Source organism: Gymnoscopelus braueri (assembly GCF_963280865.1).
Source record: "Gymnoscopelus braueri genome assembly, contig: SCAFFOLD_131, whole genome shotgun sequence".
In the NCBI taxonomy this organism is placed as follows: Eukaryota; Metazoa; Chordata; class Actinopteri; order Myctophiformes; family Myctophidae; genus Gymnoscopelus; species Gymnoscopelus braueri.
Window position 1 is genome coordinate 77,501 of NW_027660868.1, and position 26,993 is coordinate 104,493.

General features: G+C 40.0%; 1 protein-coding gene across 1 annotated transcript; it reads left to right on the plus strand.

Moving 5' to 3' along the window:
* The first annotated feature begins 17,019 nt into the window (after window positions 1-17,019).
* LOC308081125 (uncharacterized protein) lies at window positions 17,020-19,964 on the plus strand. The gene is made up of 5 exons (XM_080457520.1): window positions 17,020-17,212; window positions 17,346-17,645; window positions 17,809-18,645; window positions 18,833-18,924; window positions 19,046-19,964. The coding sequence occupies exons 1-5, from the start codon at window positions 17,095-17,097 to the stop codon at window positions 19,334-19,336; spliced, it is 1,638 nt and encodes a 545-aa protein (XP_080313646.1). The 5' UTR covers window positions 17,020-17,094; the 3' UTR covers window positions 19,337-19,964.
* Window positions 19,965-26,993: the final 7,029 nt, after the last annotated feature.

Consider the following 26,993-nt stretch of genomic DNA (forward strand, 5'->3'; position numbering starts at 1 on the left):
GCACGCACGCACGCACGCACGCACGCACGCACGCACGCACGCACGCACACACATACACACACTCATCTGGTTTAAATAGTTTAGTTTAACCCATTAAGACCGGGAACGCATCTCTGTCATTTTTTGATTTATTTGGGCTATTCAAAAATAGCAGATATACAAGCTCGTAGCGCGGCACTCGGTGCCGCGCTACGAGCTTGTATATCTGCTTTTTTTTAAGAAAAAACATGTAAATGTGTGCAAATCTTTGAACATTTGTAACTCAAATCTTTGCTTCTGGGGGGATTCTAAAAAATGCCTTCTAAATCCTAAAACATATTTTTAAATGTATTTGGCCGTGGACCCCCCATCTCAAAATATTTTGTTCCAGGGACCCCCCTCCCAGAAGTTGTAACAGAGTTAAAAATGTTCACTTTAAAAATAAATATATATATTCAAAGATTTGCAAAAAAAAAAAAGTCTTTTCAATAAAATATAGCAGATCTACAAGCTCGTAGCGCGGCACTCGGTGCCGCACTACGAGCTTGTACATCTGCTATATTTTATTGAAAAAGCATTTTTGAATAGCCAAATAAATCTAAAAATGTGACACACAGACGCGTTCCCGGTCTTAATGGGTTAAGAAAAAGCAAGGAAAGCAGTGAGAACATTATTTACTTTGTTATAATCGATTGGTGTATGTTAAAGCACCATTTTCTTTGTACTTTCACTTTTAATACTTTATTCATGCATTTTGTAATAGTCTGACACTTTTTATGCCGGGTTTTGTGTGTCTGTAGTTGTGAGTCAGGACGACATCTGGGCTATTACTCTGTTTGAGGATCACATCTACTGGACAGACAGAGTGACCAGATCCATCTACAGAGCCAACAAGACTCAGGGAACCAACAAGATCAGTCTCATCAGCAACCTGATCAATCCATTAGACATCCACATCTACCACCCCTATAGACAACCTGAGGGTCTGTACCACCTACTGTATACAACACTCTCATTATTACTCTTCATGCTGTTTTATTACTTATTATGTATTGTGTATTATTGTGTTATTTGATCTGTTTAGAAAAGTGTTGTATAAACAATTGGTGTCCCTATTCTGATCATGTAATTATAGGCAAGATTACCAACTAGGCAGCGTTTATTTTATTTCCCCCCACAAAATAGCAGATCTACAAGTGCACAGCATGTCACAATGTAACGTGTTTACTGTTTACTTTTAGATCGTCTATTTTTTATATTTCATCTATATCAGCTAGTTGTTTTTAACCCCCACCCCCACTCCATACCAAAATATAAAGGGATGAAGGAAGGAAGAAAGACAGGTAAGCCTTATGATTTTGACTCTGACACATCTGTGTGTCTTGGGTACAAAAGGTTTATAAAGCACTGTTGTAACATATACAGTAGGTGGACAGTGACTTTGACCAGTTTCACTTTCAAAACCTTTGCATCATGCATGTCACACAAACAGAATGTGATGCGTTTTGTTGATATAACAAGTTTTTTCATATAGAGTCCTATCCACAATCCACTTTATCAAAACCATTGGTGTTGTGTGCCGCATTCTGTTTGTGTGACATGCATGATGCAAAGGTTTTGAAAGTGAAACTGGTCAAAGTCACTGGCCACCTACTGTAGGTGTGTGTTCTCATATTCATTACATGTGTGCATGTTTTCTCCACCCTGCAGTGTCTGGTCATCCATGTCAGACCAACAATGGAGGCTGCAGTAACCTGTGTCTGCTCTCACCTGGAGGGGGCTACAAGTGTTCCTGTCCCACAGACTTCTACGTGTCAGCTGACAACAAGCAGTGCATGTCCAGCTGCACTGCCAGCCAGGTGATTCACCTCAGCTTCACTTGTGTTACTCTGTATGATTTTATGTCTCATGTCTGGTCTTGATACATTACTTCATTACACACTCACATTGAAAGCAAAACAAACAAGACAATACAGTCTGAATGATGCACCGAAACAAAACCAACACCTCCCGTACCTAGCTAGACTAGCTATTCTATTTAATACGTCAATTTTAAACATTAATTTAGTTTAAAATCATTCTATGTCGTACGTTGTTTCAATTCCTTGATTTTTGAACTGTTTGGTTGCTACTATATATGTCTATGAAATTAATTCAAGGACCCCAACGGAAACAAGTCCGCAAGGACTTTTTTGGCCGGACCTTTTAGACAAAAGCATTATAAAATGTAACTGTGTTGTTTTACATTCTTTTGCCTAATAAATATTTCAATCAAAATCAATCAATTCAATCAATCAATCCTCGTCACATTTGTTCCACAGAGTACAGTAACTCCTTTAACAGAAATACAATGATATTTTGCATTGGTCCTCCTCACTAACTGTTGTTTGAACATACAGATTCCTCTCAAATTGTGTTGACTCTCTCTCATTTGGAAAAACGTTGGATATTGTCTGTTAATAATATGTTTTTTTGCGTTGTACATTATTTGAACTGTTAACTGATTCTAAACAGAATCCTCTGTCTCCCTCATCAGTTTGTTTGTAAGAACTACAAGTGCATTCCATTCTCATGGAAATGTGACACAGTAGATGACTGTGGGGACCGATCAGACGAACCTGCAGATTGCTGTGAGTAAAGACTGAAAAATGACCTGTGTCCACACACACTTGAAGAGATCTGGCATTCCAAGTTGTATCATCCCATCGGAAAAATTTACACTAGGCCATGAGCCTGAATCCACATACTTAACTTCAGGGTATCAAAACATCAAAACATCAAAACATAAAAAAAATGCAACATACAGACAAGATGATGCAAAAATCGGAAGAAATCAAACCTGGCCCGTAAAAAAAAAAATACGGGCGAACATTTTGGAGGCGTGTAAACATGATTGATACAACGTGAGGTCGTATTCATGTTTTAACATTCGACAAATTTCAAATGAAAAATATGGACCAGTTGAAGTTGCTTTAATTTATAACATGAAGACAGTGAAGATATCTCTATCGCTAAATTCAGTTCACTTCAGTGGGTTGTCATTTGCCATGATGAAGTCATTTGATAGATTTAATTAAACAGAAGGTGACTAAATGAATGACATACACAACTAGAGAGGATCATGTTTGTAATAAAACAGTGCATGTGATTACAAGGTGTAAGTGTTGTTTTGGGTGCATGGCTGTGGGTGAGACAGTCAACAGGACACACAGGGTTCTGCTATGAACTGGGGGTCAGAGGTCATACATCTATTAGGGTGAAATGTCTAACAGTGATTCCCTCTTGATGAAATCTTCCTCTTTCTCATTGTCTTCATCAGTGAGTGTTGTTTCCATCTAGGATGACATCAATAAATGTTAACTTTGTAGTCACTCTTAGCTCTCACAGGGAGCTCTACAGCCCAAATGTCCTCTTTCTAAGGGCCACTTGACCTTGAAACTTCTCTCATGTTATTGGACAACTTATCAGGCGTGTTTCACAGCCAATTGCTTTTGAAGGATAATTATATTAGTTTGTTAGTGGTGAACGTGTGTGACTAAATCACAAAATGACAACCAACCTGTTAATTTACAACAAACTATTACTTGTCAGCTATTTTTATTTTATGCGTGCTCTGATAGAAATCACAGTTCCTCATTCCCACCCTGTGAATGTCAAATAAATAGCAGCAAAGAGGAGAAACAAAGTACATCTTTTCCTGTATTTCAACAATAAACCACAACTACATCCAGCCAGCTGTTACACTGAAGCTCATTTAGTTTTTTTATGTTTTCTCCACAGCTCTCCAAGCTAAGCCAACACACAACAAAACAGGTAAGTCTGTCTGTCCGTCCGTCCGTCCGTCCGTCGTCCGTCCGTCCGTCTGACTGACTGATTGCTTTTTTCAAAATGTGGGATGACACCATTAAATAACAGCCCCACTAAAACAACGAACCTCTACTACGCTGATCATTGATCGTAGACATTTTGTATTTAAAGTGAATGGAAAAGGTGAGTCAGTAGATACAACAGCTTCACTGTGTCCAGTGGTGTGTTTGACAAAGGGAGGCAACACATCACAACCTTGTAAAAGATGGTGATTAACACGTCCACATTTATCCACTTATTTATGTATCTAAATGTAACACTCATGAGAGAGAGAGAGAGAGAGAGAGAGAGAGAGAGAGAGAGAGAGAGAGAGAGAGAGAGAGAGAGAGAGATGAGAGAGAGAGAGAGAGAGAGAGAGAGAGAGAGAGAGAGAGAGAGAGATGAGAGAGAGAGGAGAGAGAGAGAGAGAGAGAGAGAGATGAGAGAGAGAGAGAGAGAGAGAGAGAGAGAGAGAGAGAGAGGAGAGAGATGAGAGAGAGAGGATGAGTGAGAGAGAGTGAGAGAGAGAGAGAGAGAGAGAGGAGTCTTGGGATTTGTGTTTTTTTTTTAAGGTAAACCAACTCAAAATGTAATGTCTCACTTTTCTCCAGAGGTGGAGCCCTTCCTCATCTTAGCCAACACATAAACAACCTGATGAAGATCAACATGAACGGCTCCAGCTCCACAGAGCTCAAACAGGTGAAAACCATTAGACATAACAACACATCCTATGTAATCCTATACAATATTCTACACACACTGCTTTTGACATGATGGAATGTATTCCAGTCTGAGACTAACACAACTGCTGTGGTGTGACAGGACTTGAAGAACGTGTTTTGCTCTGGACTTTGACTATCAGCAGCAGATGATCTACTGGATAGAGCTGACACAATCGAACCCCCCACAGCGCACCATGATCAGTCGTATGCACATCAACGGCAGTGACGTCCAGGTCAGTGTGACAATGACAACTATGAGGATGAATGACGGATACTTGTTTTACAAAATGCTTATGATTATAATTCAGAGTACTTATACTAGTATTTAAACTATGGGTCCCCAGATGGGGGGGGGGGGGGTTCCTGTCTCTCTACACTAGGTTTTCACAAACTTTTATATGTTTGTACATACACACGCACACACACACACACACACACACACACACACACACACACACACACACACACACACACACACACACACACACACACACACACACACACTCACTCTCCCCAATAACCCCACCCCCACCCCTGGCAGCCCACACTTTGACAATTTGCTCTACACTCAGTGGTGTGTGTGTGTGTGTGTGCGTGCGTGCGTGCGTGCGTGCGTGCGTGCGTGCGTGCGTGCTGTGCGGTGCGTTGCGTGCGTTGCGTGCGTGTGCGTGCGTGTGCGTTTTGTGTGTGCGTGTGTTACCTGTGTGTCTGTTGGTTCCTTCCAAAGTACTCAGATGTTTTACTTAAACTAAAGGACGAATTCACCCATTTTCCAACCTATCTTCATATAATAGGTCCTCACTAATGCTCATGATAAGATGGCACCATTTTTTTTCTTCTACTCTGTCTGCTGTGTCTCTGGACAGGGCTGTGGACCAGTTCAGAAACCTGTCTACCAGTGACATCATCGATGGGGAATCCAAGCTAATAGAAACTACAGGCTTTGTAATTCCTGGAAAGTTGCAATGCAATAATAGAAGCCATTGTTCTCGCGTTATATACAAATCTAAATACATTTTTTAAAAATCTTGTTGGAAAAAAAAAAACCTTCCTAACGATGATGTCACTGGTAGACAGGTTTCTGGACTGTCCACAGCCCCTCCTCTGAGACACAGACCGAGTAGATTTATTGTTTTACCATTTTATCAAGAGTATTAGTGAGGACCAATTATATGAAGATAGGTTGAAAATGGGTGAAGTCGTCCTTTAAGTAAAAGTATCAATATTGCAATGTAGAAATACTCTGTTACAGGTAAAAGTCCAAAATAAAAAATTTACTTGAGTAAAATACAAAAGTATTGGTATCAAAATGTACTTAAGTACCAAAAGTACAAAGTACTCATTGTGAAGAAGGTCCCATCAGAAAGTACTCATTACGCAGAATGTCCCATTTCACAAGTTTTCAAATGTATAAAAAATCAAAAAAACAAGCTCACAATGTGTCGCATCGCAACAAATTGTGAGCTTGTAGATCGGCTATTTTTCAAATGGCCAAAATGTATATAGGGCTGAAGTGGTTACTGTATGTTTTATATTAATAATCAAAGTACCTAAAGTTTTCAAATAATTGTAGTGGAGTTAAAGTACAATATTAGCCTCTGAGATGGAATAGAAGTAAAAGTACTGAAAATTGGAAATACTCCAGTAAAGTAAAAATACCTCAACATTGTACTTGAGTAAATGTACTTAGTTACTTTACACCACTGTCTACACTATCATATCTAAGAATGAAGGCATGGTGAGTATATTCAGAGTGCATGTATGGTCATTGACAGGTCCTTCACAACAAGTCGACCATCACACCAGAGGGTCTAGCTGTTGATTGGGTGGAGGAAACCTCTACTGGTCTGACCATATACATGAAACCATAGAGGTGTCCAAACTAAACGGGTCGTACCCAACAGTCCTGCTCAACACTGACCTGGACCTGGCCATGGGCCATAGCTGTGGATGTACGCTACGGGGTAAGAGCACTGTGGTGACATCATGAACCTCACATTGAATGTATCAACCATCCTGTGAAACACCACGGATTACAAGAAGACTGAATTACATCTAAACATAAAACTGATGAGATTGTATCATATTCTGTTGCCGATCTAAGTTAAAAAAGTAACAAAAAAAGCTTTTTTTTTAATACCATGTATGAACCAAGGTTATTATAGTTTGTATGTTTGCTTAATCAACCAATCACAACTGTAATTAAGGACACATGGTCCCATAGCAACAATAACACATAACAGATAAATACAAAAACAAACAAAGGCAGACAGAGTCCGTGTGAAATCATAAATGAATACACATGATTGTGAAAGGTGAAAAGTCAACATCTTAACCGCTAGACTAAAGGTAAATCCTTATATCCTGGGAGAGAAATTATGGTTTTATCTCATCAGGCAGAGGCTCTGAGCCACTACTGCTACATACAGTCTTACATGACAATGTATGGTTCCACAGTTTAGAGTAAAACCTGAAAGAACTCAGTACAGTGTTTGTCAGAGTTAAAATGACTCTATTTGTACATGAGGTTCTGCAGCACAGCAGAGCAGGTGTTCACCAACACTGACAAACATGTGACGTGCACTGCTGCAATCGAGACACTTTAAGCAGCAGTCTAATGCCATCATAATACTGTATGATACATAGAGATTAGTTTTATATTTATATTTAGTTTTTCACTTTTTGTTTTCAATTTTTCAATTTCATTTGCTTTTAAACCAGGTTTGCAAGTTTAGTTTAGTTTTTAATTTGTGAAAATGCTTAGTTTTAGTTTTAGTTTTTTATTACTTTGAGGGTTAGTTTTAGTTGTTTATTGTAATATGGAATAGTCAGGGGTGAGACAAATCTCAGATTTGTTTTAACTAGTGTTGGGGACTAACCATTTTAACTCAACAACATACGTAACGCAACTACTTTTTGCAGTAACTAATAACGTAACTAGTTACCTTTTCCAATTCAGTAACGCCCGTTAGTTACTGTGATATAAAAAGGAGCGTTACTGCGTTACATTATGTGATCCAACTGAACTGTCTCCCGCGCGGAGCAGCTTGCCTGTCATCTAAACAGGACAGGCAGGCTTGGATGGATACAGGCAAATTCAAGTGATCCCTCTCACTCTAACTTGAGAAAGTGAAAGTGGCCAGAGAGAGAGGAGTGATTGGAAATATAACCATTATTTAGAATTTGTGGGGATAAAGGGCGCTAAAAAACATTGCAGTGACAGAAAACATTGTCCACATCGAGTAACAGCAATGCTAATCTCCTGAAGCGCCTAACTAAAGTACATGGGGTTATAAACTAGTCGCCAAAGAAGACCCCTCCGTCTCCACCGGCAGTGATCTAGATGGAGCTACAGCTACTCCATCCATCTAAACAGCCAAAAAAATATTTTTTTAAATCGCCACAGCATGTCACCCAGACTCAACTAAACAGATTGATTGGCAGGTATGTTGTTGAGGAGGACATGCTTCCCATCGCAACGGTTGAGTTTGTTGCCTTCAGAGAACTAGTCAGCAAAAGAGCAGTGAAAGCAGCAGGGCCACCACAGTGCAGAAATACGATTAATTGTTCCACTACATTTCATAATGACTACAATGGTCTTTTTCTCTCACTGTGCCACAGAGCAACACTTAAAACTCTCTCTCTCTCTGTGTCTGTCTGTCTGTCTGTCTGTCTGTCTGTCTGTCTGTCTGTGTGTGTGTGTGTGTGTGTGTGTGTGTGTGTGTGTGTGTTGTGTGTGTGTGTGTGTGTGTGTGTGTGTGTGTGTGTGTGTGTGTGTGTGTGTGTGTGTGTGTGTGTGTGTGTGTGTGTGTGTGTATGTGTGTAATACAGTATACACTGGCTGGCACAAGTGTGTGAGAGGTTTTTTATTTTTAAATAAAAAAAAAGGTTTAGTCAGTTAAATTAAGACCACTCACATCTATATGCAAATGACATCAAATTCATTCAAAGTGATAACTGACTGGGGAGAAAGTGTGGGAGATAGGTGGGTTATTGCTCTGAGTGTAATGATCATTACATCCTGATGTGAAAGAAAATATTTCTAAAGAAGAATAAACAAATAAACGTTTTTATGTACAGCCAAAATCAAAATCATTTGGAAATAATATAAATATTTTTATTTTATTTTATAATTTTTTTCTTCTTCTTTTTTTAAAAGTAAAGTAAAGTAACTAGTTACTAGTTACTTTCATAATTTAGTAACTAGTAAAGTAACTAATTATGTTTTTGGAGCAGTAACTAATAACTATAACTAGTTACTTTTTTTAAAGTAACTTGCCCAACACTGGTTTTAACATAGTCAATCTACAAGCTCACAACGTGTCACATCGCAACACGTGAGCTTTCAGATTGGCTATTTTGTGTGAAGAAATATATTGGCCATTGACAAAGACTAAGGACAATTTCTTTATTTCTTTAATTTCCAGTCAAGTAAAATGATTTTTAATTGTTTTATTGTAGTTTTAATCATGTAGTTAGTAGTGAACTATAATAACCCTGGTATGAACTCTTCATCATATTGGCGGTCCACTAGTACTGTACAGTACTGTTACTGTATGTGTGATTAGTTGTGAATAGTGACCCTGACACAGTGTCTCCCTGACAGATACTTGTACTGGTCAGACGACCCCCACATAGAGAGGATGGGGATGGACGGCACCGACAGGACAGTCATCGTGAAGGATAAGATCTCCATGCCCTACGGCCTGACGTTAGACTACATCAATGATCACATCTACTGGACCAACGAGGAGAAATACATTGAGTTTGCCAACCTGGATGGAACCAACAGACACACAGGTAACACACACAGGTTTGTATTACTATACTTGTGAGGACATCAACGCTTTAGGACATCCATTTTATGAATGTCATTTAAAAAAATATATATTATTTTGCCATTCTTAACCGTAAGCCTAAAGCCGAAAAATAGCCAATCTATAAGCTCACAACGCGTCGCGCAGCCCCGCGTTGTGAGCTTATAGATCGGTTATTTTTCGGTGTATGACACTGGCACGCAACTAAGTATAAATCATGTTTAACTCTAATTCCAATCCCTAAACCTAACCTCTAAATGTCTAATCCTGACCTGAATGTTTTTCTAATTGTAAACGTATCTCTAAAAATGTTTTTTTAAAACTATGAAACAACCATTTGTCTTGTGGGGACCAGGAAAACGGTCCTCACAATGTAGATTTCTTCAAATCCTACTATACTTGGTCCTCGCAAGTATAGTAATACAAACACACACACACACACACACACACACACACACACACACACACACACACACACACACACACACACACACACACACACACACACACACACACACACACACACACACACACACACAGTAGCTAACCTTTAGCCTTCTTTTTTTCCATTTCATGTATTTAATAGTTAATCTGGTTTAAATAGTTAGTGTACAAAAAGGCAAGGAAAGATTTGAGAGCATTGTTTACTAAATACTTTGTTTGTTCATTTTATTATAGTCTGACTCTATTTGGTTTTGTGTGTCTGTAGTTGTGAGTCAGGACAACATCTATGCTATTACTCTGTTTGAGGATCACATCTACTGGACAGACTGGGAGACCAGCTCCATCTACAGAGCCAACAAGACTCAGGGAACCAACAAGATCAGTCTCATCAGCAACCTGATCGAACCAAATGACATCCACATCTACCACCCCTATAGACAACCTGAGGGTCTGTACCACCTACAACACTCCCATTATTACTATTCATGCTGTTTTATGACTTTTATTTATTCTGTATTATTGTAACATTTAATCTGTTTTCAAAAGTGCTATTGTATATAAACAACCTGCCGTCCCTATTCTGACCATGTTATTCTAGGCAAGGCTAGTTTCCTTTACTTTATCATAGGCGGAAATATTTATTCTATTTCCCCCCCCCACCCCCCACAATAATATAAATAAATAGTGACAACAGTAGATGTTCAAGCTCACAATGCATCGCGTTGGGATGAGTTGTGAACTTGTACATCAGCTATTTTTGTTAGGTGTTATTATGTTTTACTTTGACACATTCATGAGCACAAAAGGTTTATAAAGCACTGTAGCAACATATAGGTGTGTGTTCTCATAGTCATTACATGTGTGCATGTTTTCTCCACCCTGCAGTGTCTGGTCATCCATGTCAGACCAACAATGGAGGCTGCAGTAACCTGTGTCTGCTCTCACCTGGAGGGGGCTACAAGTGTTCCTGTCCCACAGACTTCTACGTGACAGCTGACAACAAGCAGTGCATGTCCAGCTGCACTGCCAGCCAGGTGATTCACCTCAGCTTCACTTGTGTTACTCTGTATGACTTTATGTCTCATGTCTGGTTTTGATACGTTACTGATTATGAACATAATCCTCTGTCTCCCCCTTCAGTTTGTTTGTCAGAATGACACGTGCATTCCATTCTCATGGAAATGTGACACAGTAGATGACTGTGGGGACGAACACGCTGACTGTCGTGAGTAGAGACTGAAACATTACCTCAGTAGTCCTGCTTTATTATTCCTGTTTACAGTGATTATAATTAATCCTTCTACGTATTCTAAAAACACTGATAAATGCTTTATCACAATAATAACAACACAGTATGAAGCATTTCATAACGAGTTGAGTATGAATGCATTATAATACAGTATAATTATAGCTATAAGCACTAATAACAATAATCATAACAGAAATAATGTTATAATGATTATAAAGTATTATAATGGTAAATGGTGCATTTATATAGCGCATTTATCAAAAGTGCTTAACAATGTTATACATTCACCCATTCACACACATTCACACACCGATGGGGAGGAAACGTGTTAATTGGGAGAAGTTAGGGGTTCAGTGTCTTGCTCAAGGACACTTTGACACTAACTCTGGGAGAATCCGGGATCAAACCATTAACCTTCTGACTCCAAAGCAGCCAATCTACCTCCTGAGCCACTGCCGCCCCGCTCATAACTACTGAACAGACCTTTGTATTTTGGCCAGTATCATAGTGTTATAATTCTCATGGTTATAATACATGATGATAATTTTTTTATATATAATAATAACGCATTATTATAGTTATATATAGTTATAAAGCATAATAATGTTATCAAGTCACTATAAGTGGTCAAGCTTTAAGTAAAGTAAGAAAACAATAAAATCAAATATATGTGAGAACAACCAAAAACATTTCTGTCTACACCTCCAGGACTGTTATGACTTTACTTTGCTTTACTTGACTTTATTTTAATGTACACGCATGCACACACACACACACACACACACACACACACACACACACACACACACACACACACACACACACACACACACACACACACACACACACACACACACACACACACACGTACCTCACAGTTCATACACAGACTCAGAGGTTTTTGTGCAAAAAAGCACTTACCAAAAGCAGTTGATTAATGGTTATTTATGTACCCATACATTTATGATCGAGGGAGAGAGAGACCGACCGACCGACCGACCGACCGATCGACAGACAGACAGACAGACAGACAGACAGACAGACAGACAGACAGACAGACAGACAGACAGACAGACAGGCAGACAGGCAGGCAGACAGGCAGGCAGGCAGGGAGGGACATGTTACAGAGACTTATTATTATTTTTTTTATCCTCAGCTCTCCAAGTTAAACCAACTCACAACTCAACAGGTAAACAAATTAAACCTGATTATGTATTGCATTCTTCAAGGTCTTTTAATGAAAGTAATACATTTTACTGCTTATTACTCTCTGTACAGAGTCTGAAGATGTCAGGGTGGTTGGAGAAACCAGTAAGTGTTCTGGTATACTGGAGATGAAACATCAGGGAGAGTGGAGACCAGTGTTGGCTTGGTTTGACTGGAACAGGATGTCATCATCTGTAGTGTGTAGACAGCTGGAGTGTGGCTCTGCTGTTTCAACAGAATTTACTTCTAGTTCTACACGCAAACCTGGATGGATGATTCCATCTTCCTGTGTTGGGTCTGAGTCTTCACTGGTGGAGTGTGGACCAGTAAAGTCTTATGATTCCACTCTCACACTGAAGGTCAACTGTTCAGGTAAAACAAATATATATGTATACATATGCATAACATATTAGTTCTTTCCTGGGAAAGATGACAGACAGTTGCTACCTATGAGGGCTTATAAGTAGGGCTGGGTATCGTTAGGATTCGTACGAGTCCGATTCCGGTTCTGCTTATCAATTCCGGTTCCTAACCCTTCCCTATTTCAGTTCCAAAATGGTAAAAAAAATAAGGTCAAATATTTAACAAAAGTTACTTTATTATTTTAAGCCTTAGTCAATTGAAATACATTTAATGAATAGAGTAACATCCTCTCCTTTATTCCAACACTTGATCCACCTATATGTGGATAATACACAGCTGCATTTTCCCAAATGTTTTCTCCTTTTTGTCTTACTACTGACAATGACAAAACACATATAACAGCCTGTCTGAGACCCTGAGCAGCATTGGGGCCAAATACTTTATCTACTGTAAACTGAATTCAGTGCAAAACAAAGACTAATCTTCCCTTAAATACATAATTCAAGGAATACAATAAAGTGCATTCAGTGTATAACAGCTGTTATATACTGATATATATAATAGCTGTTAAAATAAAGTACATCCCGTTGTGCACATTCTGCACAACTTCATGTCATGTTCATGTCCGAGCAGCAATAAGTGTAAAATGCATTTTTTGCATTCAAATTATACTGTAACAGCTGTCTGCAACTGCTACAACAAAAAACTAAATCACACAAATATAAAGGAGAGGAAATACTCAAGTATCCAATTCAACAGTTCTTGTTAAGGAAGATGAGCATATCAGCCTTTTCTGGTAGTATACTTGATCTTTCTGCGCAAATAGTGTCTCCAGCCGTGGAGAAAACCCTCTCACTAGGGGTTGAGGAGGCCTGAACGCACAAATAGGAAAAGGACACCTCTGATAGCGAAGGATACGTGGTTCTGTTGTTCCACCACCAGGCAGCAGGGTCATCACACATCAGCATTGGTGGCAAATAGGAGGTTGAGAAAAACAAATCGACAGAACAAAAACTTGAGAACATGTGACCAAGATATTATCTTGGTTACTTGTTCTATTGTATTTGTTTCACATATTATGTCTGCATAGTAGACACACTGTATCTTGGTCAATCAATACCTTATCATAGACGTGAACGTTGTGGCTGGTTGAAGACCAGGCGTGACCAGGTGACATTCTGGATCACAAGGAGGGGCTTCAGTGAGCATGCTGGGAGGTCAATATGGAGGGAGTTACACTAGTCAAGCTTTAGGATGACTGAGGCCTGGATAAGGATCTGGCCAGACTCCTGGGTGAGGAAGGGTCTGATCCTTTGTTATAAAGTGTAAACATACAGGAGCGAGTGACCACAGCAATGTGTGCCTTGAAGGACTGCAGACTGTCCTGGACAACAGCCAGGCTCTTGGTAGCTGGAATAGAGGCCAGGGCAGGACTTACCTGGGAAGAAAAAAAGCTCAGTCTTTTCTGCATTGAGCTTGAGGTGTTGGGAAAAGGGGTGGGGGTGGGGGGGGGGGGGGAGTTGAGTGTCATCAGCATAACAGTGATAGGAGAGCTTTTGTGAGCAGAGATAACAGAGCCAAGATATTTGGTGTAGAGAGAGAAAAGGAGAGGGCCAAGTACAGACCCCTATTTTTATTAATGAATTATTACTTTTGATTGTTTAAAATAATCTTTTAAATTATAATTATTCCTCTCTCACGATATCATAGCACAAGATTGGACACTAATAATTAAAATGTCTTCTTCATAATCTCTCTCTCTCTCTATCTCTATCTCTCTCTCTCTCTCTCTCTCTCTCTCTCTCTCAGAGTCTGTGAGGTTGGTGAATGGGACTGTTTGTGTTCAGGCAGAGTGAGGTGAAGGCTAATGAGTCGTGGGTCTCAGTGTGTGATGGTGACTTTGACCTGCAGGATGCAGAGGTGGTCTGTAGGAGCTTGGCTGTGGAGCTACTTCATTCCTCCAGGGGGCACTATATGGGGAAGTGAACACTTTTGGTCCAAACACAATGTGGACCAAAGAGTTCCAGTGTGAAGGCAACGAGTCTGTTCTCCTGGACTGTGGAACCTCAAACTCAACTAGAAACAGCTCTTCACCTAACAAGACCGTTGGACTCACCTGCTCGTGTTCAGGTAAGGAGAAGCTACTCTTGGAATCATTTTTATTTGAATAAAAGTTCTATTACTCTTTAAATTGAATGTTTACTCTCTTGACTCTTTACAGTGGTTGATGATGTCAGGCTGGTAGGAGGAACCAGTAACTGTACTGGTATACTGCAGATGAAACACCAGGGAGAGTGGAGACCAGTGGATGGTGGGTTTCACTGGAACCTGAAGTCATCATCTGTAGTGTGTAGACAGCTGGCCTGTGGCTCTGCTGTTTCAACAGAAAGGAGTTCTGGTTTTACACATGAACCTGTATGGAGGATTACACCTTACTGTGTTGGGTCTGAGTCTTCACTCAGTGACTGTGTCATAATGGAGACTTCTCATACCACACGGAAAGGTTTGATTACAGGCAAACCCACAGTGATCTGTTCAGGTAACACAATGATAGCAGTCTTTACAGTCTCTCATTTCATCTGTTATTGGCTATTGGGGAAATTCTGATGATGATGATTATGTTGATGATGAATAGCTGTATGAATTGTTGTTTCTTTGTTCCTCTATTCTTCATTTATTTATGCTGTGTGTTTTTATGTATTGATTATATATTTTCAGTGTTTATTTATTTTAGAAATGGTATATTGTTATTTTTCTTTCTATCTGTGTTTAGGGTTTCAGTAAATTACTTTTGATTAATTGATTCAATACTTTATTAAGAGTTTGCAAAGAGTACAAAGGGAAAGTTACACAATAATGTTAAAAGGACAACACAAAAAACCCAGAGGGCTTGTTTCCATTGTGGTCCTAAAATTGCCTCTGATGTGTTAAGATTTAATTTGCATCTATAATGCATTTTCTGTTGTGGCTTGATACAATAATCTTATAAAATCTCTCTCTCTCTCTCTCTCTCTCTCTCTCTCTCTTCTCTCTCTCTCTCTCTCTCTCCTCTCTCTCTCTCTCTCTCTCTCTCTCTTCTCTCTCTCTCTCTCTCTCTCTCTCTCTCTCTCTCTCTCTCTCTCTCGCTTCAGCGTCTTTCTCGCTTCAGCGTCTTTGTCTGTGAGGTTGCTGAATGGGACGAGTGTGTGTTCAGGCAGAGTGGAAGTGAAGTCTAATGAGTCGTGGGTCTCAGTGTGTGAAGGTGACTTTGACCAGCGGGATGCAGAGGTGTCTGTAGGGAGCTTGGCTGTGGTGCTCCTTCAGTTCTCCAGGGGGCGCTCTATGGAAAAGTCAATGCTCCAATGTGGACCGAAGAGTTCCAGTGTGAAGGTAATGAGTCTGCTCTCCTGGAGTGTGATACCTCAAACTCAACTGGAAACACCTGCTCACCTGACAAGACTGTTGGACTAACCTGCTCAGGTAAAAGATAAACTATACTTTTAATTTGGATCATCATTTTATAATGAAAGTAATACAGTTTTTTTTTTTTAACGTTTACTTTCTTGTCTCTACAGAGTCTGATGGTGTCAGGTTGGTGGGAGGAGCCAGTCACTGTACTGGTTTACTGGAGATGAAACACCAGGGAGAGTGGAGACCAGTGGATGGTTGGTCTGACTGGAACCTGCAGTCATCATCTGTGGTGTGTAGACAGCTGGACTGTGGCTCTGCCGTTTCAACAGAAAGGAGTTCTGGTGTTACACATAAACCTGTGTGGAGGATTATGTCTGCCTGTGTTGGGTCTGAGTCTTCACTGAGTGACTGTGGAAGAAAGATGTCTGCTACTTCCTTGTACATACTGGAGGTGATCTGTTCAGGTAACAAACTACTACTTCAACAACAGTAATATTTACAGTGTCTGGCAAAAACCACAGGAAACACTGACCCTGATCAAAGGAGCCATGGGAGCCATTACTTGCTGTGTGTCTAAAAAACACTTCTGGTTTATTATTAAGCTACATGTTATGTTATGATGGGGTACTATGCCTATTATGTTTAATGTGTAATACACTGTAACGCTCATCTTGCCCACAACACAATATATCTCTGGTCTTGATTTAAATATTTTATGTCTTTGTCATCAGCCAAATTGTATGACTTAAAATGTACATCTCTCTCCCTCTCCCCCTCTCCCCCCCCTCTCTCTCTCTCTCTCTCTCTCTCTCTCTCTCTCTCTCTCTCTCTCTCTCTCTCTCTCATCTCTCTCTCTCTCTCTCTCTCTCTCTCTCTCTCTTTTTCCCCAGAGTCTGTGAGGTTGGTGAATGGGACCAGTATGTGTTCAGGTAGAGTGGAGGTGAAGTCTAATGAGTCGTGGGTCTCAGTGTATGAAGGTGACTTCGACCAGCAGGATGCAGAGGTGGTCTGTAGGCAGCTTGGCTGTGGGAATACTTCAGTCCTCCAGGGGGTGCTCTATGGAGAAGTGAACACTTCAATGTGGACCGAAGAGTTCCAGTGTGAAGGCAATGAGTCTGTTCTCCTGGACTGTGGAACCTCAAACTCAACTAGAAACATTAGCTCATCTGGCAAGACTGTTGAACTCAATTGCTCAGGTAAAAGACAAGCAAAGACTTTGGTTTGAATAGTTTTTTCATCATATATATATATATATATATATATATATATATATATATATATATATATATATATATATATATTACTGTTTACTGTCTTCTCTCTGTACAGAGTCTGGTGATGTCAGGTTGGTGCGAGGAACCAGTAAGTGTATTGGTATACTGGAGATGAAACACCAGGGAGAGTGGAGACCAGTGGATGGTTGGTCTGACTGGAACCTGAAGTCATCATCTGTGGTGTGTAGACAGCTGGACTGTGGCTCTGCTGTTTCAAGAGAAAGGAGTTCTGGTCCTACACATGAACCTGTGTGGTGGATTTCGTCTTCCTGTGTTGGGTCTGAGTCTTCACTGAGGGAGTGTGGAACAAAGATGTCTGGTAATTCTACTGCCAGACTGGAGGTTATCTGTTCAGGTAAAACAAGGACTTCAACAATGACATATTATTTACATTATCTGTATCTATCTATCTATCTATCTATCTATCTATCTATCTATCTATCTATCTATCTATCTATCTATCTATCTATCTATCTATCTATCTGTTTTTTCAGCCAATCACCTCTGTCTTGTTACAGATCTGCTGTTTAAGCCAATCATCACCTTTGTACCCGACATGAACGGGGTTTCTAAGGGCCAGCAACAGGGGCTGCAGGTGTTCAATGGTTCCAACTTCACCATCATCTGTTCCATCCAGCCACAGTACCCAGGAGGCTTCTTCAACCTCACCTTCACTGGATCCAACACAACACACACCTACACCCAGCCAGCTGTCAATCACTCACACAACACAACACACAACATCACTGGATCCAACACAACACACAACCTCACTGGTTACAACACAACACACAACATCAGTGTATCCAACGCAACACACAACCTCACTGGATCCAACACAACACACAACATCACTGGTTACAACACAACACACAACACCACTGGTTACAACACAACACAACACACAACCTCACTGGATCCAACACAACACACAACCTCACTGGTTACAACACAACACACAACATCAGTGTATGCAACGCAACACACAACCTCACTGGATCCAACACAACACACAACCTCACTGGATCCAACACAACACACAACCTCACTGGATCCAACACAACACACAACCTCACTGTATCCAACACAACAGAACATCAGTGTATCCAACACAACACACAACATCAGTGTATCTAACACAACACACAACATCAGTGTATCCAACACAACACACAACATCACTGGATACAACACAACTCAAAACCATACACAGACAGCTGTCAATCACTCTGCCACCTTCCTGTTTACTGCAGCAAACCACACCCACCATGGAAATTACAGCTGTGTTTATCACATCTACGTTTTTTCCCATCACTTCTCCTCTAAGAGCGAGGTCCTCTCTCTGACTGTCACAGGTAACATGAATTATGGTCTTTTCAAGTCACAATATGAAACTCAATCAAGCAAACTTGAATATGACATACATTTAGAAATATTAAGCAAATTCCATTAAATAGATCCTTTTAATTAGAGTTGTTCTTTACATTATGTTTGATGTTGCTCACATCTTATGCTCACATGTTTAACATATTTCTCTCACAGCTTCTCATCTGACATCTAACATCCTGAAATGTACCGTCACAGTGCTGGTGCTTTTGATCCTGATAACTGGTGGCCTCTATCGTCTCTGGAAGGTAATTATTTTTTTTATTCAACATGAGACTGCACTGTAAATAAAGCAGTCAGACATTTTTAATTGAAAAGAGCCACGTCTGAGCCAGTTAATTAAAACTGGTCACTGTTGTGTTTCTCCAGGTCATCAGAAGGCGTTGTGCAGGAGCGCAGAACATTGACCTGGTTTACTATGATGTAGTACGAGAGAACGTTGAGATAGTTTATTATAATGTTGCTCGTTCTGATGCTGAAGCTGGACCCAGTGAAGAGACAGAATACCACCAGTATGAGGAGGTGGATCAACAAGGAGGTGCTGAAGCTGGACCCAGTGAAGAGACAGAATACCACCTGTATGAGGAGGTGGATCAACAAGGAGGAGCTGAAGCGGCAGGACGAGGCAGGAGACCACCTGTGTATGAGGTGGATCTCTAAAGGACAATTTAAGCTCAGTGTGACAAGTGTCAAAAGACGTGTTACACTACTTGTCTCTCAACGTTCTGAGTGTTGAGCATTCATACTGGCTGCGTTGCCACAGAACGTGAACAAGGAATTGGATGTAGTCTTGTGCATCTTCCCAACCAATCAGAGTGTGCAACATTTTATTAAGCATCTGAAACATTTCCTCTTGAGGTACGCGTTATTTACGACACATTCTTTGTTGTTTTGACATAGCTTTCGTAGCACGACACGTCGACCTTCGCTCAATGCACAAATTGGCCTTAATGAGTTCATGTCACATCCATCACATAACTGTCCATCACCTCAGTCTAAAGGTCTAAACATTTCACTGAAAAGTACAATGTACTAGAAACATCAACCACCCCACTTGTATAAGTTATATTGTATTAAAAATGTATTCATTAAAACAAGTGACTTAGTGCCGCTTTAATGTTATATTATCAATACAATCTCAGTGTTTTGCCAATTATTTGGGGGCCCACTTATAATATCCTCACGGCCCACCAGTGGGCCCAGATCCACATGTTGGGAATCACTGCAATAAATAGAGCTATTGATCCTAGTGTGTCCACCCTCATTATGTTTATCAATCCTCCTATAATTTGACAAACCTCTGTAGTGTGTGGTGAGGCCAAAATTGGTTCTGCCCGGTTCTCCTCAGTAGCTGGAGTAATTGATCTGAAATTGCTCACAGCCATTGACCATTACCATGTGCATGCAACTGCTATTTCACCAAATCTCAGCTGTTTATTAGCGTTTTTGTGTAAAAGAATGTCGCTATGGTTACGGGGCTGCCCAGCTATGGGACAAACTGCCTCCTGGGTTGCCAGATCATGTGCGCATATCACTCCACAGATGCGTCGACCGGGTATGGACTAGTCAATTATAACTATCAGTAATTAGTGATCAATAGATGGATGTATCAATCCTACTGTAAACAATCCAGGCCTATGCAGCACATGTGTCATATTTAATGAGTCATTCATGTCATAGATTGTCACAGTGAATCATTAGAGTCTGAGATAGAGAACTATTGATCTCTGTATGGATCTGTGGGTTGTAACGCTTGTTTCTCTTGGCACAATAGAATTTGGAGTTTTGTTAAAATATGATGAATATAGATTTTTACTATACACTGCTTACTTGTATATGCTTATGGTAATTTTGTTGAGCACCAAGTCTGAGGATCTGTTAATAATAAGGTACAGTACATAAAGCCTTGTATGCGGTCCCTGGTGGATCAGTTCAGACAAAAACGCTGTCTCCGTAAGAGGGTCCTTGAGCATCTTTTTGTCGAGGGCACAGACAAGTCAGTTATACATGATGTGTGCATGATGCCAGGCTGCTGCAGTGTGTGTGACAATATGGAAACAGAGTGACAGAGAAAATGTTTAATTAAACCCCAATTCCAAAAGCTCTACAGGGCATGTTATGTTTTTTGTTTATCTGGTCCGTTAACTATTAAGAATATTTTCCATTAAAGGAGAAATTTTGGACTAAAGTTTTCTTACCTTTTCTATGACGTTATGATATCTTAGGATGAATGGTACAGTAGAAAATTTTCATAACTCCACCCCTGAGCCGCCACAGCTTAAAAGGTGCGCGGATAGGCCTTAGGTTAGATCACATATTTTAATAGCTTTTTTTTTTTTTGTTTTTTTTGAGATCTGACGTTCATAGTGACAGAACACTATGCAACCAAAAAAAAAAAAAAAAAAAAAAACAGAAGTCTCGCTAGACGAGATTGAAATCTCGAGATTTCAATCTCGTCTAGCGAGACTTCTGTTTTTTTTTTTTTTTTTTTTTTGGGACAGTGTTCTGTCACTATGAACGTCAGATCTCACCAAAAAAAAAAAAAAAAAAAGCTATTAAAATATGTGATCTAACCTAAGGCCTATCCGCGCACCTTTTAAGCTGTGGCGGCTCAGGGGTGGAGTTATGAAATTTTTCTACTGTACCATTCATCCTAAGATATAACGTCATAGAAATTGTAAGAAAACTTTAGTCCAAAATTCTCCTTTAAGAAATTTAACTGTTGACATAGTCTATTTTTTTTTGGTTTTTCACATTACTTATGGAGTGTAAGTAAGTATCATACTCACGTTACATGTAATTCTTCTGGTCCCACAGATCCATCTCAAATGCCAGACGTTTTATTGTTTTCCCTATCTTTTCTGGCTTTGAGATGGACTGTGGATAGAGGAATTTTTCAAAGTCCTTGTGGTGTCATCCTGGTTTGTAGGAGAACAGGGCATCATTGTTATACTCTTCCACAAAGGCAGCAATGTCTGCTTCTTGTTTTTTGGACGTCTGGCTTGTGGAGAACTGGGATGAGGAGAACTGCCCTATGCCCGAGGACAGGAACAATTGGTCAAAGCGTTTCCCAAACGGCCCAGATATTTCCGCACACCTAGCCACCTGCTCGGGTGTGTAGCGACCCCGGGACCACTTGAGAGTTTCTGAGAGAAAAAAACAACACCACAAAGTTGGCTGTGTACTTTATAATCCAAATTGTTAACTGGCTAAAAAAAGTCAGTACTCTGTTAATAGATTGAAGGCATACCTTTGAATTCATTGTTCATAAATTCATTCGCCAGATCTAAAGGTATATTTTTCCCACACCCACCAGTCATGTTGGCCACTCGACCCCACACCATCTCCATGCAGAGCCGTTCGGGCAAATAACCCTCAATTCCTAATGGATAACATATACCAAGGCATAACAAATTTACAAGACACATAAACCACTATAGATGTTATTGCATCATACTGTAATCGAATTGTTACCAATATGATAATTATACCAGTCAGCATTCTGTGGCCAAGTATAAAGTACTTGTGGTGGTTCCTTTTCCAAAAGGACAGGAGGTCATGTTTCCAGAATTGCATTAATGCTGGTCCATCCCCCTCTCTGACGCAATCCTGCCTGGCCATATGGCAAAGGCCCCTCCACATCAGTGCCTTGGTGTAAGTCAGGACCTTGTCCTGACTTTGGTCCTGATGGCACGCTGGTGAGCAGTACCATGCACCTTTTAGGGGAAATGCAAAAGATTACTCTTAAGTAAGACACATAATACGTTTTTGATAAGATCATAATGTCAGTAAACGGTTTCATTGATGATTAACTTATATAGAGGTCAAGCAATAGACAGTTAAATACACTATAATACCTCCAGTTTTTTTACGCTCCTCAGGCCTCAAACAACGTATGTGGTACCATTCATTGTGGAGGCAACGCTCCTCAAGCTGGCACTGCACCATTTTGCCTCCTTTTTTTGTGTGGCATGTGCAGTAAATATAGCTACCACTGTCCTCACAGACTGGACTGCAGTACCAATCCTCTGTTGGTGCCGACTTGAGATTTGTACAGGCCAAGTGGGTCCAAATGTGTGGACAGCTGTAGCTACAGCACTGCAGCATCTCTCCACCTTTCTCTGTTGAGGAAACGTAACAGGCTTGGTGAATCACACACAACTTGTCCCCCATCTGAAGTTGCTGTCTTTAGTATAATATTCTGCACAATAAAGGGCAGCTACAACAACAACAACAACAATGTAAAAGAGCCTCCAAATGGGACACTTTCCAGTTTATCAAGCCATGATTTGACCACCCACAGTTGCACTTTTGGTGTAACATTTTCTTTACCTTCCTGGCAATGACAGAAAGGATATATCTGTTGGCTACCATTATCCTTTTTGGCAATTGTGGCCACCAAATCTATCTCCTCCTGTCTAGGTGCTAACCAACAGAACTTCACAACCTTTTCCGCAAGGTCATGCAGCCACTGCAGTTTGTCAGCAGCCCGGTGGAATTCTGGGACATCCTCATCTGCCCTCAAGAATGCCCAGGAAGTTGGCTGCACATGCAGTGATGTATGCCGAGCAACTGAACTGAAAATTAAAGAGTGATGAATAATTGAAAACCTAACAGATGATAATACAGTACAAATATTATAAAGCTTATTCTTTTGATAAAATCTCCTACCACCATCACCAACAATTTCTTTATGAAAGACAATTTTCCCTTTGGGGACAATAAACGATATTATTATTATTATGTCTGTATGTTCTTCACCTCCTTCTTCAGTGACCTGTGGTCAAATGCTATTTTCAGCTGACCAAGAGTGCCACGTGCTGCCATGCTCTTGTCACTGTACAGCAAATCAAAGTCATCCTGTAGAAGACAGAAGCATAGTATATATGTAATACAAACCAGATGTGATAACATAGATTGCATACTTGTAAATTTGATTTGGTCTACCTGCAGAAGGATAATTTATTTATGAAAGTCTTGAGGAGCTTCAACAAGCCCCTCAAGTCTCTCTTCTGGGGTGTCATGGGTGACCCTCGTGTGATGAGCATCTGTCATCCGCTCAATACTTAGACCATCCCCACAGCAGAGTACAGGGAATGGCTTGCCATCTACAATGGGGACATGCTTATGCAATGCCTCCATTATTTCGATGACACCGGAAAGTGAGCTGGGATTTGTCTCAATGACACCCAAGTTCACCTAGAGGTGGAATTAATGGAACAACATTTCATCATATATTATTGAAAGAATGGTCTTTTATCTTTCCGAAATTATAGTGAATAATGTGAGTTACGTTGCTTACTAGTTCACTTTTTTGGGACATCTCCTGTTGATACAGATGGTCAATGTGCCGTATGACTCTGTCTTTGACAGACTGCAAGGATGTCAGGTTGTCTGCCAGCACCCGCATGACCAAGATGGTCATCCGATTTTTGATGGCACTGTAATCCTACAAGCAACAGAATATCAGCAGACCCAAATATTAACAATGGAATGATTAAGATTTGTATTTAACATGTGTTCAAATAGATTACTTATTCTGTCATTAACTGTAACAGGCTATCTACCTCTTTTGATGGTAATATGTGGTAAGGGGACACTTCCATTGCCTTTATTCCAGATCCACTTAAGTGGTTGAAAGACACCTTGTTGAGGTTGGCAAAAGAAAGTGCCCATAGAAGGACTTTATTGCCCGGGCTGTTCCTTGAGGTGTGTTTTTCCTGTGCATATATCTGCAAAGAATTTTCATATTATTATTGTAATTTATTGGTGGATATTTATATTGTCTTATGATGCAGCACTTAGTTAAGCTACATGTCTTGTGTCTAAGAAGAATATGAGAACAGGATTAGTAGATAATGAAACAGTTGGTAGTCATAATTGTGTAAGTGGACTGCAATGAAGTATTGCACCAACCATCAAACTCATAATTATAATTTTATTTAATTTACAATCAAATTACGTCTGACAAAGGAAATGTTAAAACTGAACTGATTTGGAGGCATAACTGTATAATTCACCTGAACATTGTCCCAAGTCAGAGAAAATGTCATTTCCTTTTCAGGCGATGGTGATGGTCTCTGAAAGTGGAAATATAGTTCCAATCCTGAATATACAGTAGTACAATATTCTCTCTCTCGCACCAGTTCAGAAACTAATTTACATTGTGCTGCTATTGTGACCTTCATAATATAGAAGCACTATGTAATAACTTACTAAATAACTGCTATTAATGCTACCCTATTATCAGTGGCTTTGCATGCTGACATGCCACATAGAACTTTAGAGTAGGCCTCTCACCTCTATTTTGTTCTTCCAGAGTTATAATGTTGCGTCAAGACCTTTTCTCATCTCATCTATGAGGCGCCTGGATGAGACCTTGGACTGGCAGACACCCAGGGAGTTAAGGGTTTCGCATATTTTTCCTGGGCACCCCTGTTTCCACATAGAAATGCCTATGCAGCCCTGAATAAAGTTCACTTTGGACATGCATGCAGTGTTTTGCATGATCGCAATTGTCATGCCTTTCCTCTTGTTGATGAAATCACAAGCTTCCTCCTCTGTTTGAATACTGAAAGAATAAACATTTCTGGAATTAAAGGGATGCTTCAGATTTTAGTTCACCCTAGGCACATTTCCTACTCATCAACTGGGGGAGTAGGATTGCACATTTTGGAAACATTCATTTTATGGTAGTAATTATATTCTGAATTAAATGTTGTATCATACCGTCTACATCTCAGACGTCCAACAGATCTGTGGGACCTGATGCTTTCTGGGGTAGGAAACATGGATGTAAGGCAAGCATCGCTTACTGGAGCCTTTGAGGCAAGCCAAGACATGGTCTCTCCCCAGGAGAACATTTCAAGGTTCTCCATTGAGGTTTTTTTTTGCAGGGGACTATTCTTGTCCTTGACCATTGCTTTTCTCTGAAAACCAATCAAGATATAAAATAAGATTATATCACTGAAATAAATGCTTTTTAAATTTTAGTAGAGCTCTTTATGAATATGAATGAGATATATAATCATGTGACCCACAACAGATCAATTGGTAAAAGTAAATAGGATTAGTTATACCTCTTGGATGAGTGTTTGGCAAACCACCTTCAACATGGACTCCCTGACCTTTGTCCTAAAAAGAATCTTTACAGCTTTCAAATACTCATTCCTGTATAAGTATGTGATGGCTTGGGCAATGGGAGATTTTCCTTTTTGAGACTTTGCCTGCACTCTCCGCTGCTTAAGGGTACTGGCAGATGTGCCAGAGGACGATGGATACGTTATTTTTCTCCCCTGGCCCTTTAGAACCGTTTTGCTCCTCAATGTGCGTTCACATTCATAGCAAATGTAAGTGTGGCTCCCTGGATCCAGGTCTGGGAATGTTAGCCCAACAGTCCTTGGACTGGCAAGGCATTCCAAATCTGTCCTTTTGAAACCCTTGCATTTCCTTTCAAATGTTTTTTGGCAATTACAGCATTCAGATGCATTCATTTTCAAAAACAATTTAAGCACACAGAAAAAATAATAAAAAAAAAATATATATATTTATATATATATATATATATATATATATATATATATATATATATATATATATATATATATATATATATATATATATATATATATATATATATACACACAGTATATCTACCTACACCTACCTATACTTATATATGTTTTATTTTTGTTCGTTCTAATTGTCTAATCTATTAGTTCTGTTCTGTCAATTGATCAAACCTCAAGGTCAAAGATGCGTTTGGGGTGTGAGAGAGGTTGACTGTGAATGAGGGTGCTTGTTTTATGAACTCAGCGTACGCAGAAGCGCGTCACGATTGGTGCGGAGCAAACGCCACCGCAGCTGTCAATTTGTGATGACGTTTGTGGTCATGAGAGGAAGTTTGGTAAAGTCGGTCCATCACTCAAGTCGCACCCCCTAGCTCCTTCAGAAAGTCGTCCGTGTGCAGCTCGTGAAAAAGTGGAGATATTTGACTAAACACACGTTTTCTGGCAGAACTTTCACATGGATATGAAACTAGAGGACAAAATATGACTCCACGTCTTAGGAATTAATTATTGGGTGAGTACAGACGGAGTTTAGAGCACTTTTATGGCCGCGCAGATCGGCACTACACAGTGGGGCGCCGAGAGCTATCTATGACTGTGTATTTGGAATACTTGAAATGTATGTAAGATCACAGACATTCTAGGGCTAGAACCCTGTATACCTTTTTTGTATTTGGGATACCGTCATCCCAAATACAAAAAAGGTATAGCCTACAGGGTTCATAAAGGGGCTATACCTTCCCTTTTAT